At 36.6% G+C, this 14,387-nt stretch overlaps 1 protein-coding gene across 5 annotated transcripts in view; it reads right to left on the bottom strand.

Moving 5' to 3' along the window:
• ARHGAP21 (Rho GTPase activating protein 21) overlaps positions 1-14,387 on the bottom strand; it is a 107,817-nt gene that overhangs the window by 43,739 nt on the left and 49,691 nt on the right. For all 5 annotated transcript variants that reach the window (XM_085227264.1, XM_085227265.1, XM_031553860.2 and 2 more), the window contains exons 4-5: positions 5,858-5,950; positions 446-524 (exon numbers count right to left, since the gene is read on the bottom strand). In XM_085227264.1, the coding sequence (XP_085083390.1) occupies positions 446-524; positions 5,858-5,950 (172 nt within the window). The remainder of the gene's footprint in view (positions 1-445; positions 525-5,857; positions 5,951-14,387) is intronic.

Below are 14,387 nucleotides of genomic sequence, written 5' to 3'. Positions count from 1 at the left end.
GTAACTTGTTGCAATAAAAAGGAGAGCTGAGATGTACTGCAGATGTTTTGCAAGTATGCACTAGCATAACATATTTTCTCTTACCAGGTATGTTGACCACTAGTTATCAGTCCTTGGAAACAAAGTAGATTTTCCTGATTTCAATTTAAGCAAAAACATGTGTGTGTTTATGCAGCCCTTATAAACCTATTCCAAGTTTATACAACTTTGCTCTAGAGCATTCAGTGTGATTTGCTTAAAGGAGACAAGTACTGACATAAATAGACTGGCGCAACAGAGCACACCCATTCTCAAACCTCTGCCAGTATTCAGAAAATATAGGGAAACAAAGACTGAATGTACACTATGGAAAATGATACGATGACTTAGTAAGAACCACTACAAGCAGTGATTTCCTGCTTACAATAAAGAACAAGTATGACACAACAGAAAAGTAGGATCTTACCTGTTCTGTATTAAAGCAATGACTTGAGAATATGTCTTTCCAATAACACTTTCTCCATTGACTTTTATAATTCTGTCACCTGTAAAGACCAAAATTATATCATCAATTAATCAACTTGTCTAGACTTTTTTCACCTCCTTTTCATTTTGCATTTCTGTACATCACAAACAACACGAGAGGAAGAAAATTAAAGATGTATAATAAAATTACTTATCCTGTAAATATATACAGGATGCCAAGTTCCAAGACTTTTCATAGAATGTGTTCAGTTCTAAACTTCCAATTAAGTCACCCAGAATATCACAGAAAGAAAACAAGAAGCAGGCATAAGCTGTATCATGGGCTCACTTAAGCATCCAGTCTTCAAAATAAAGCTTTAGATGTCTGACACTACATAGTGAATTATGCCTAATTCTTCAGCAGATCTTAAGTAGGTATTTCATTCCAAACAAAATTGAACATTAATTCAGAACGCTCCCAGAGATAACTGTATGCTCCTCCTTTATTGTCAGCAAATACTATCATTCTGTACTTCTTTCTTCTGAGAAAAACAAAAAGTAGTTTCAAAAGTTCTCCAGGTCCCTACTTCATCAAAATAATCCAAGCTGTTTCCAAGACATTACCATCTCTTCAGTGCCTCTTGGACAATGAGATATTTCTTATCCCTGCCGATCAGCCTTTAGAACTGACATTACTTTTATCAGATTTCTCCAAACATTTTGTTGCACTTCCCTCATTCAGAACTTTAATCTCATCATAGGAGGCAAATATATCACTGAGAAGACACAAAAAACTTTGCCTTGTGAGCTATTTTCAGTTTTTGATGAAAAATCCATTCTATTCCTTCAACAAAAACAGTACTGATTGCATCTCTGATCAGAAGAACAGAAGTATCTTGAATTTACTAATGAGAAGAAAATGGTCCCTAAAAGGATTACAAGCCTGGAGAGTTTTAGAAGGCTGCTGGAGAAAAAAGAACTGAAAAAAAGGACCCATGTGAAGTTAGCCAAAGGGAATGGCTTTTTCCAACACCACTTTAAAACTGAAAGTCCTTTGTGTCCTTTTGATGTGATCAAATCAAAGACAAAAGAAAAACAGTTCAGTCTGAAGACTCATCCCGACTCAGCGGCAGTAGTGTTCCAACCCGTGCGCTCTGTGCAGGTTCCCTAAATGGACTCCAGGAAGTTCCAAATGTACCAATCCACATGGATCCGCCAACTGCTTTTAATTATATAATATAACATCAGGAAACTAAACAGGTGTAATATTTTCCATTTCATGAAAGTTCGTGTGCCACTTTATTTGTTGGTTATCATTCTCTTCTTCACCTCCCTTAGTTCTTTCATTTATTTTGTAAGCTATGACGGGAATATAGCTCTGCTAGTCTGGAGATCACACAATCACAGAATTGCAGGGGTTGTAAAGGACCTCAAGAGGTCATAGAGTCCAACCCCCCTGCTAAAGCAGGTTCCCAACATGAGTAGGCATCCAGATGAGTCTTGAGTATTTCCGTAGAAGGAGACTCCACAACCTCCCTGGGCAAGCTGTTCCATCACCCTATCTGTAAAGAAGTTCTTCCCCATGTTTGTATGGAACTTCCTAAGTTCAAGTTTTAGGTCATTGCTCCTTTCCTATCACTGCACACCACAGAGAAAACTCTGGCCGCATCCATTTGCCTCCCACCTCCCTTTAGATATTTATAAACATTAATCAGATCTCCCTTCAGTATTCTTTTCCCCAGGCTGAGCAGATCCAGGTTACTCAGCCTCTCCATGAAAGGGAAATGCTCCAGGTCATTTTTGTGGCCTTCCACTGGACTCCTTCTAGGAGATCCTTGTCTTTTCTGAACTGGGGAGCCTAGATCAGGACACAGTATTTGAAGTGTGGCCTCCCCAGGCTAGAGTAGAGTAGGGGGAGGATGCAGATTTTTGCTTCAAATGCAGACATTTGGTAAGAGAAGGAAAAATCAACTATAAAATATAAGATATAAATTATACTACTTTTATTATCCACTATACAGTGCTATTTCTTAACGTTTACCAGAGAACATTCAGAAGAACTCACTTTTACTCCCAACTTCTGCAAAGCCACTGTGCAGTTGCATAACGAACAGTGCAAAACACCATACAACGTTCTTATACTGATGCAGCAGCAGATCTGATCTCTCCCTACAGGGCTTCTCCAGTCTCAGAAGAGCTGAATGGATCAGACTGCAGCAGGACAGGATGTGTTGTGATTGTCCCTACTGTGATTCTAGAGAGATTCTGGAAGTCCGTATGCACATTTGAGATTTGTTTCCTGTTCTTTGGTAAATTAGACTAATTGGCTTCTATTTACATAAGAACAAAGGAAGTTCAGTAATTCTGTCTCATCGTTTTATATATTGAGACCAAGTCACTGCAAGTATGCTGCTTTATAGTACAGAGTATTCCACGGTCCAAAGCTACCAAATACACATATGTTCGGAGACATAAAGTGGAACCTTTTAGGGTAGATAGCAGTGCCACAACAGAATTGCATCTCTGCATGAAGAACATGTGTTCAAAACCACATTGCACTGTGTGGAAACACAATGGCATTTCATATCGGCAGTCAGTTTGGAAAACTGTGTGCTCAGGCTTCCTCCATTCTTCACACAGAGAACTTGAGGAAATCAAGGATAGAAAGAACATAACCATGTCATAAATGCAGACTGATCTGTTCATGGTAAGATGAAAACCTTTTCTTCTTTGCTTTGACAGGAAGAAATGTGAGGTAACATTGAGTGAACGTTATTCTTAAGAACTTAAGTAGGAAGACCCTTGTTGTAGTGTTAGTAATTGATCAGTCAGCATCCCTGCTGATGGCAGGGGTTTGGAACTAGATAATCTTTGAAGTCCCTTCCAACCCACACTATTATGTGAACAGTTAACAACTGCTATCAGTCACATGGATTGCTAGGCACCTGCAATGTATGGTAAACCCTATACCTGTGTTCCACACATACAGTCACACTAAATAATTAGGCTGAGAAGTTAACCATCCTTCATTAAAACAAAGTTAATTCTGAAATACTTGACATCACACTGAAGTAAATCCTCCCAAAATGTTGTAGAAAAATGAAATGCTATGGTTATCTCTCTAAACTCTGTCCTTTCAGGTCATATGGCAAGCCTTCCACAGAATACATCAGATTCTTCTCTGGAACTTAAAACTGGCTTTCTTTCAAGTTGTTCCAGAACTTGCCCACAGATGTAGATCTTTTACTCAGTATTCCCATAGAAAAATGCAATTAGGAATATTTTGCAAGTAGGTCATATTATCTTACCTATTTTTGTGCAGTTTTTATTTTTCAAAGAAATACAACAGTGAAACTGAAAGCATGCATCTAATGAACCAGAACAGGAACCTGCCAAAAAAACCATCAAGTGGGACCACACTAATAACTGGCTACTTGAAAGCAGCAGTTGCAGCCAACTCTGAAGAAAACAACTTTGCTCAGTTTCAAGTTCACATCAAGACGAAGGCCTGAGACTGTATTGCAAAACAGAGTAGAAAAGCATGAAGGCTTTTACCTAAATAATATTTCTATTATCAATTCAGTGGTCCATTAAATACTTTTGATCAAGGTATTTAATCTGAACACATTACAATATCTCCTTTTCTGAACACATTTTAGTACTTGGCATTCTTGCCTAACATAAATCACAGCATGCAGACCAAGACATGGGAGGCACGAATCTATTTCAGTTGTCTGCATTTCAATAAATATTATCTAAAATATTTATGCTTGGAACACAACAATACATTCTCTTTAATGAAATACATCAGATGTTAGATATGTAAGTTTGATGTCTCTAACTCTAGCCAAGATAACTTTACAAGAGCATTCAAAAATACTCAAAATGAATTGTCTTGCATTTAAGATACACCCTTCCTTAAATTTATGAGAGTTAGACCAAGCTTTCTGCTGAGTAGCAGCCAGGTGAGCTCCTGAAAGACAGCTTAGTGATTCTGGGTAATGAATCTTGGGTTAGGACTGCTATTACTACAAAGTGAAGGACCCTACAGTAATGACGGTAAAAGCAACTACCTAATATTAGATTTTTGAGCTTTTTTCCATTATTGTGACTATTAAACAAAGCCAAAATGCAAATATAATTGATTCCACAAAATAAATGCTCAGTGTCTGTATCAGAAGTAAAGCAGTCTACCCCGCTGCTCATTCTCTAAGTGGTTTAAAATGTAATTTCAATACAGAGGTTGAAATATACTGTTATATTTCAAGATATAAACATGAAGTAGTAGCATGACCTAATTAGATATAATGACTATCTGCAGTGTTTCCAAAAAGAATATTCCAGTAGATTAAAAACATATCTTTGCATGTATTTTTTTGTTCTTCATTCTGGATTCCTAAGATCTCTTCTATGCCTAAAAATAAAAAATAATAATAAAAAATACCTACAGATTCACTATCTTTTAGTTTGGCAAACACTGAACAGAGTAGAAATTAACATGGCTTCTCTGCACAACTTCAACATATGCTGCATTTTATCAAGCCAAAACATTTCTTTATATAATAGCCTTAAAATAATGCCAACATAACCCTTCCCTCAAACACCTCACTCAAGGAGAAGATAAAAAAGAAAAATATAGCATATGCTGTAAAGAAGCATTTAGAATTGTTTTTAAACAGCAGATCATCCTACAATATTTTTTTTTCTTAAGGAAGAAATGTACAAAAGTTACTCTAATACAGACAAATGCCAGCACACAACTGCTTTCAAAAGAAAATGCAGACACTTCACTGTCTACGCAAACACAATCCTTTCACAGGAATCACGTTTTGCCTCATAGAATAGAAATCTGTTTTTGTAACAGAATCCATCTACATAGGTTATATCATTTTAAGACCTTTCCTTCTAATATAGCTTTTTTCCTCCAATATTTAATAAAGGTGTTAAAAAATACCTGGCACTTAAGAAAAAAACCTCCTGCCTGATCCAGAGATTATAGATTAAACAACTAGACACAATCTAATACAAGACAGACTTGGATTATTATTTCATTTAAAGGAAGTATAGTAATTTGAAGGACAAAAACCTGAATGCTTTGCCATTATCAATGGGCAATAAAGCACAAGAAATAGGAACTTACCATGCCATTTTATTTATCACATAATTGTTTGTAGCCTTAAAATAATGAACAAGAGTATTTAGACCTTTATGACTTAATACATTTCATGTAGCACCTCCTGAAAGTACAGTGATGCTTTTCTGACAAAAATCCCTGGATGACAATTTCAATGAGAGAGGTTATAAACTTGCTAATGAAAGAAGGTTTAATGGAATACAGAACTACACGCAGAAGCTTAAACTGTATTTTTAAATCATGTATACAAACATCTTATCAGTGCTATAGAAACGGTACCTGTGCACAGTCCAGCTTCAAAAGCAGGCCCACCTTCTTTCACTTGTTTAACAAATATGGTATCCATAGGCTCCAGTCTATTTCTTTGTTTTCCTGAGGGGAAAAAAGAATATTTCTTTTAAGTTTTTAATTACATTATATTATAACATTTTCACTTTAAAGAATTATTTTGAAATGTAATCCAGCCAGCTTAATCATTACACTGAATACCACAATCCAAATTCGGGGAAGGAAAAGATGAATTTAGTGATGGGATTCGGCAGGTCAGGTTTTTGGTTGGACTTTATAATCTTGAATGTCTTTTCCAACCTAGATGATGCTGTGATTGCAATGAGTGCTCGAGACAGCATTTCTCCTGGCTATGCATAGACCTTTCAGGTGTTGAGAGTGGGAAAGCATGCATACAAACTTATGAATGTGTTCTGATAAATGTAGTTTTTTTCAAGTTCATTTCACCGTGTCTTTGCTATTTCATTATCATGCTAATTCCTACACTGTTCAGTATTACTCTTTCCTCTTCTGGATTCCTACCTAGATATTAAGCTAGAGTAAGGTTTAGTAGAATAAACTTAGAAATAAAATCTTGTTCACTTCCTCTGAAAGTGAGAATCAGAAAATTTATTTATAGTCCCTAAGGAACTGTAACGCTCACTTTCTGACTGAATTTTTCAGATGTTCAAAAGCTAAGTCTAAAGTCTTCCTGAAGATTTACCAAGATTCAAAAAAGCAATGTTTACTTCAAGATAAATTATAACGTCTGCACATGAACTGTGCATATACACAAAATAAACCCTTTAAGGTCACCCACAGTAATAAGAGACCATTTATCTTATCTTCCCACATTCTCGGCGTACCCTTCTTTCTTGGCTTCCAGAAATACAGACACCTTTTGCTTTTTACAGTAAGTCAAAACTTTCCTTCCAGCTTGCCAGAAGAATGCTGTAGAACAAATGAAGATCAGCACAGAGTATTACCGCCTATCCTGGCACCTCTATCCTACGTGGTAGAGAATACAACCATTCACAGAACAAATGAGGGATCCTCAAAGATTCTTCAAAACTTGACTGTGAGAGCTAGTCCTTCTCAATTCCTATCACCAGGCACCAGGAACATCACCATTTGGAGGCTACACAGTGAGTCAGCCAGGAGAAAAGACACGACTGAAAGTAAGCAGAGTCTGGGTGGATCCGATTCTAGTGTGCTAGAAAGCCCCGGCATAACGTAGAGAGAGGTGTAAACTGCAGTAAAAAGTAGCAAGAGCAGTAGAGAATAAAGAGATTACACAAAATTAGCACTGCCAATACAAAGAAATACTCTATTTTTATTTTTAATTCACTTCTCCAGTGACGAATGGTTGACTTAGCCCAGTCCCTGGAAGTGTTCAAAGGCCAGCCTGGATGGATCCCTGGGCAGACAGATAAGGGGAGGCAACACTGTCCATGGCTGGGTGGTTGGAAACGGTCTCTAAAGTTCCTTCCAACCTATGGTTCTACAAAACAGCACTCCTTTTGGAAGTACTGACACTGCAGCTTAAATATCTGGTCATGTTTACTAACCTACAGCAACACATTCTTTCTCAATTATTAACTGAATAAAGCGTCCCTCTTAAGTTTTTTTTTTTTTGGCTTAGTTTCCATAAAAGGAAAACTCGTGATCTAAACAGTCTCAATAAACTGCACAAAATCAGATTTCTCTTCTCATTCTCACATTTTTCAAATACAAATTTTAGCCTCACTGCCAACATTTTTTAGCTCTGTCACCTTATCAAAAACAATTCCACAAAATGGCTGTAAAATGGTCTCAAAATAACTCCTGATGAGTTAAGAATAATTATAAAAGTTGATCTGATAGAATCAGATAGCTATTATTTATATACATAGAAACTGAAATATTAATAAAAAAAATCCAGTGGCAGTTGAGTCCCCAAATAATTTAAAATTTGATTAGCAGGACACAGCTACAAGACATACAAAATGCTCTTTATAAGGAAAAGGTAGTATCTGTCATTTTTAATCTGCTGATTTAAATAGACACTGTACACGATAGGTCTCATCCTATAAGAGTCAAGAACATTTTAGCAAATTTAGACAAGCTTATAGAATAATTTATTCCAGATGCCATGAACAAAAGTTTGCTCCACCCAGAGCGAACAGATAAAAAATACCTTTTATAGGATCAAATATCCTTCCCAGTATTGTCACTTAACTTGATTGAAGAGATAGAATTCCAACAGTAACAAGAAAAATAATAATAATAATAGAGCTCCCACAGCTTTTGTAACACTTAACCCCTTGATGTTGGGTCAGATATTATCTCAGCTTTTTACAAAATGCCCATCAGGAAGAGCAGGTGGCCTACTGCTAGCCTGCTTAACACTTACAAATGCTACCTTATCCATGCCAGAACACACAAGAGGTCAAGAACTCACTCAATATTAGACACAGAATGCCTTTAATACAGTTGTTACATCAGTGTTAGAAAATTGTACGAATTTATGCAGACAAGAGCATGAAGGCTTTCCTGAACACTCAATTTCTGACCAACCTGTTGGCAGAATGGTACCTACGCAAAGAGGTTCAACACTGTAAGTGGTCACTTTAGGCTTTTTCAGCTAATGTAGGGACCAACTTGCAAAACCAGTGACATTTCAAGCATGGGTTTTTGTCCTGCATGTCAAAAAAAGCTACACTGAGCACTCATTCTTCCCAGAAAAATGAACCAGTACCCTAAGGTTTAAGATCAAAGTAAAGGCAAAAAATTAGGATGAAAGTTTTACAACACTGCCTACATTTGCAGGTTCATTTCACAGTCTAGTAATATCCACATACAAGTGCAAGAAGAAAGCCTTGGATTCCAAAGGTTTGGAGATGAATGCATGTTCTTCAGTTCCCCTTAGTCTTCTACATACCTGGATACAAACCAAAAATTCTTTCCTTCAGTAAGCATATAAACGAACTTCCCCCCAGTGTGTTCAAAGCATGTATTTCTACTTTAAGTTTGAACCTCAAGCAAAGCTAAAAAAAATATTTATTTTTTTTTCTGAAAATAGCAGTTAATTATACTTTCTTCAGACCAACTGAAGACTGATAAGATGTAAAGATATGCATCCAATCATCACTGTACTAAATTCTAAGTAATAGATAACCTAACAGCTTATCTCAGGTCTCAAAGCTTAATACTTCAGTTTAACAACTATACACACACACACACACACATACAAACACACACATTTATATATGAAAAATATATATTAAAAATCGATTGTAGAAGGCACTACTACAGTTGTACTATTTGACTAAGAAAGGTCTCCCTCATACTGTCACACAAAGGTCAGAGCACAAACTACACAAATGTACAGCAAGCATCTAAGACTGAAGCCCAATTAAGCTGTTTGGAAATTGTCTGTTAGAGATGCCCTTACTGAAATCACGGCATGAGCTGCAGTCCAAGAATGCTTTTACATGGCAAGATTTAAGGCCTGAAATGGAAATCCTGTGTAACGGAACATGAAACAAGTCAAGCATTTTACACAGCACTAAGAAGCAATGCACAATTAAGTTGCAGAATAGACTGCTCGGTAACTATTGCTTAAATGCAAGCTGTTTTTACAATTAAGTCTGCATTCACTTAACCACTTTTCTTCACTATAATGCCTTTTGTTTGGGGAGTAATATCTAGTAAGTAACATCTTACTATCTCTTTCACAGATAGCTATTATATTATATAAAGCTGTGTGTGGCTTAGATCTAAAAAATAATTAGCTATTTGTGGTAAGAATTCAAAGACATTTAGTTCAAAATATTTTAATTACTTTCATGTAAAGGATTATTTTCAGTTATTTTATGTTGCTCATTCTAGAATAACTCTTTTTAGCACCCTTTTCAGCACAACCCTACGCATGCTCAAGAGATTGCATAATTTTTTTTTTTTTTTTTTTTCATATTTCCCACATCATGGCCACTAAGCTTTAGCATGTATAAAGCCTACTGAAAGGTAAAAAGCCAAAGAGGAAACAAAGATTTATTCAAAATTAGCATTCCTTACTCATTATGTTAAATTAAATCTCACTCCTGCCACAAGCTGCCAAAAAGCAATACCTTCTGCTTTCTGCTCATCAATGGCAGAGCTCTGAATATACCAGACAAGGGCATTCCCTCATCCATTTCCTTGGCATTTAAACTCCCTCTAGTGGAAAGACAACGCCCAATGCACCAGGACCCCCGTACACCTCAACCTAACAGAGCAGCTTCCAGCTCTCAGTTGTCAAAGGAGAAAAATCACAGTCCCAGCATATCTGATCTTTGTAATCCTAGTTGGAAGTGATCGCTCAGCTAATAGCAACTGCACTACATGCATATACCGAGCAAATTCAGACTCAGAACATACCTTTACTACATAGTTAATTAATGCACAATTCCACCCCCACCTCAATACTCACACCCTCTGGGCACAGAAATGCTTACAGTTAGAACTGCTTATTATCATGAAACCTCCTGCAGCCTCAGATACACTCGTCATTCACTCCCAAACTAGGTTAACAAAATGAATATTAGCTTGAACAGAAATAGATCAAGCTGTCTTTGCAAGCATCATTACTTGCATTCCAGTGCGGCCAGTTTTGTGCAGCTGTATCCTTTACTGGTTTACTTCAGTAATGCAGCAGGAGATGAACCTATATGTTTAATTTCTCCAGAAGTGCATTTAAAAACAAAGGTGCAGTTTCACACAGGAGTAGTAATAATTAAAAAAAAAAAAAAAAAAAAAGCACAAAAGTCTCCAGTCTGAGTAAATGGTCAACAGCCAGTGTAAGCTGCAGCTCAAGTCCAGGCAGTAAGGTCATTTTGCTAACAGAGAAGCTCAAGTATTTCTTTGAGTACAAATACTCCCTCAAAATTATGCAATTCAAATTAAAATGTGGCATTAGAGTACGTAAACTGACGCCTGAGCTTTTACTTCGGAGATTCAACACCAGAAATAAAGCAATAGAAATGAACCACCGAATACTTAGAAGGCCCAAGGCAAAAATTCACTGGCTTCAACGAAGGCAGGATGGACTCAAGAAATCTTTATAATGAAGTTATTAGTTTAAATAACTGAAAAATAGGTCTGAAAAAGCATAAGGAACATTCATAGTCAAATGCAAGACAAATACAAAAAAAAGCAGCTGATTGCAGCAAGCAGGTTTTCCCTAGCCAACACAAAGTTTTCATAATTGTATGTAAATCTTGTAAATAGACCATTTCACAATTGCTACTTTAAAGAACTCATGAGATTGAAACAGAATCTACAGAATCACAAGAATAATGTACTTTGCTTCAGCTGCTTCTCCAATTAACATCAAATAGAATTACAACACCTTTTTCATAAAACAAATATTTATCAATTTATGACCTAACCTTCATACTACTTGGATCTGCCAGCTGTGATTGCAGTCAGTGCAACCTTCATTCTGACATTCTCAGTGTAACGCTGAAGGGAGGTTTTCCTGCCACTTTTTAGAATACCAGAGAGGAGTACACTTTCATCACAGCCAGCTCATTTGCAAAGTAATAGCATTCTAATCTGCTTGATTCTCCCATCTCACTTCCTGTCTCTCTGACCTGCTGAGCACAAACCTGCAAGTAAGTGTTCAGGGACACAGAACAACATGGTTCTCTCTTGTAAAGCATCTCCTAAGAATCTGCTTCCTAACAATACGCTATTTCTCTTCCTCAGGGCATCTGAACCATGCTCAGAAAACTTCGTAACACAGGAAATGAATAAAAGTCAGGGTTCTCTTAACATTATGCTGAGTATTTTCAAGAAAAAAAAATCTAAAAAATTATATAAATAAAAAATAAGTTAAAAAAAAAAAAACAACAACAGAAAACCATTCTCTTAAACATCTGCTCACCTAACAAGATAGCTGCATTAACTCCTGGCCTTATTCTGCACATAGCCAAAGTGACTGAAATCCATACCATATATATTATCACTCACCCTATGAGACAGCTTACTTACAAAGTCAGGTTTTTATGTAGATCTGACTCAAGGGCAAGGAAACACTGTCCTCAAGCATGAAGATCTACAAATGCGCTTCTGGATATCCGAGACACTTGCACTCCATACGGTTCAACAAGGCAGAGGGCAGTGATTCTCGGACAACTTTCAGGCATGGGAAGAGAAATATGCACAGACACAGCGGGACAAACAGTTCCAAATGATTACTGAATCAAAAAACCCAAATTACTGAAAAAAAGATAACTTCAAGTACAGCAGAACTTGAATTTATTAACAGATTTAATTTAATTAAATACAAATCATTAAAACCATCAGGAGTACATTTAATAGAGTGCAGCTGAAGACAGTCTTGGATTTTATAATCTGAAAACTGAATTTCATACATACTAAGCATTTCTCCACTAGCAATCCACTGCAGAAAAGGAGTCTAAAGGTCTCAGTTGAGCCCCAAGGGAGCTTAATTTCACCCACGGTCAAGCATGAGGTAACTCTACTAAAAAAAAAGCACTGAACAAAACATAATGCCAGGGAAGAAAAACAAGTAAAATAGTTCTCTTCAGTCATTTAGCTTAGAAACATCTGGCACTCAGTTCCATGATTCAGGAAAAATATGTTCTGTTATTATTCATAACACCTCTGGTATTTTGATTAGGCAACTTTTAGCTTCAACCACTTGGCTAACACAGTCTTAATTCCACTCTCAAGAAATAGGAGAGCAGGAGAGAATCACCTGGCATTTTCATGAAAAACATAGCCTGTATGTAAGGTGAAGTTGTTTTCTCAAAAAGTATTTTCCCACAACATCAGTTGCCAACACTATTTTTTCCAATTCCCTCAAGTCTAAAAATCAACCTTTTCAAGTTACAAATTGACATACAAGTTAACATATGAGTAAACAGTCAAGAGCAATCAATTCTGTTCCTATATACACATACCAGAGCATAGCTGACGTTGGAAGGGACTGCTGGAGGTCACCTGGTTGCCCAGCATTGTGCCCAGGTGGCAAACAGAGCCATTCAATTGATATCTGTTGTGAACTATAGACTCGCCCCATAAGCCATGGAAATTATACTCACGTAGATCTCAGGACTTTTACTGAAAGTCAAAGATTATTTGAGGTCACTGAAAGGCCCTATACATGTGATGAATTGGAAGGCCACTGTTAAACGTTCTAGAAGGTGCACATCCAGCTCTCATCTCCATCAAAAACTAAATTTAGCCTTCTGACAGCACTGTCATTCAGCAGTAAAAAATAAGTTGGATTAAAGATGCACAAAAAAGGACAACTCGCTATGGCACCATCATTCACCATGTTATCTACCTCTTTTCCTCTTACTCCCAACCCACTACCTTATACCTTAAGACTGCATCTTCCCAGCAATCTATTGAACTTTCCAAATATTTGAGTTCACGTTCATTTGTATCTTGTCCCTTATCAGCATTGTTCCCATCATCACAAGTACAATCAGTTTATTTCAGAACAGACTGAACTTTAATAGATGATGTTAGAAACCTTGGAATTAAATTCAACACTGGGAGGACACAAACCACATTACAGAAATCAACATTCTGTTTAAAGAAGTAAGACATTAAAACCACATGAAGTATTGCATAAGCAATAGTCAGAAATAAAAAGTCTTTCCTCCATTTTTTTCCATCATTCTTCCCCAATATCAAAGCAGACTAATATAAAGCTGAAGAAGCTCAAGCAATACACTGCAATTTTTTTAGCTTATAAAATTGAAGGACAGGAATTTTAAACCTAAGTCAGACACATCAAAAAAGTCTTGTGATCACAATTCAACGATCTAAAAATGCCAGTGAAAACAGATGTCTGAACTCTCACTGGTAGGTGCACACTCATTAGTCTCTCTACAGAAAAGGAGACTGAATCTTATTATATCTAATTCACTTCTTTTTTTTTTTTTTTCCTGAGAAGATAAGCTGCCAGTTGCTATAGATACCTCCATATAAAAACAGGAGATAAGAACACTATATTAAAAAAAAAAAACAAACTGATTTTGGATTGTAATGATTGCTAGATTTCCAAGCACTGTAATAACATAGCTTAAAAACAGTATTAAAGATGAAGTTCATTTCAGACACTATTACTATATACTTAACAATGACAAACATTTAAAAAAATATTAAGTACAAGAAATCATAGCCATTCTATATGAACTCAACTTGTATTTTGTCAACTACAGCTTTAAGGAGCATTTGAAAGATGACATTCACTGTATCAATGCACAATATATTGAGCATAGGTAGATAATTCTGTATATAAAACCCTCCCAAAAGATTGCCTTTGTAGGTCTGTGTGCAAACCCTGGCCTATAAGCTCTCCAATGACTTCCCATCCATCTACTGCAATGTGAAGCTCCATGCATTCTTTCTGCCCTCTCACAGAAACAGTCATACTGACCATCCAGCCTGTCCTTCCCATGGTGCTGGCCGTGCATATCTGCAAGCTCTCTAGCTATGAGCTATCCTGTTGTATGTCTCTGTGATCCCACTGCAACTGCATGCA

The sequence above is a fragment of the Meleagris gallopavo genome, chromosome 6 (genome assembly GCF_905368555.1).
Source record: "Meleagris gallopavo chromosome 6, MGAL_WU_HG_1.1, whole genome shotgun sequence".
Classification (NCBI taxonomy): domain Eukaryota; kingdom Metazoa; phylum Chordata; class Aves; order Galliformes; family Phasianidae; genus Meleagris; species Meleagris gallopavo.
Note: the sequence above shows the minus strand (reverse complement) of the source record. Positions and strands in the feature narration are given on the sequence as shown.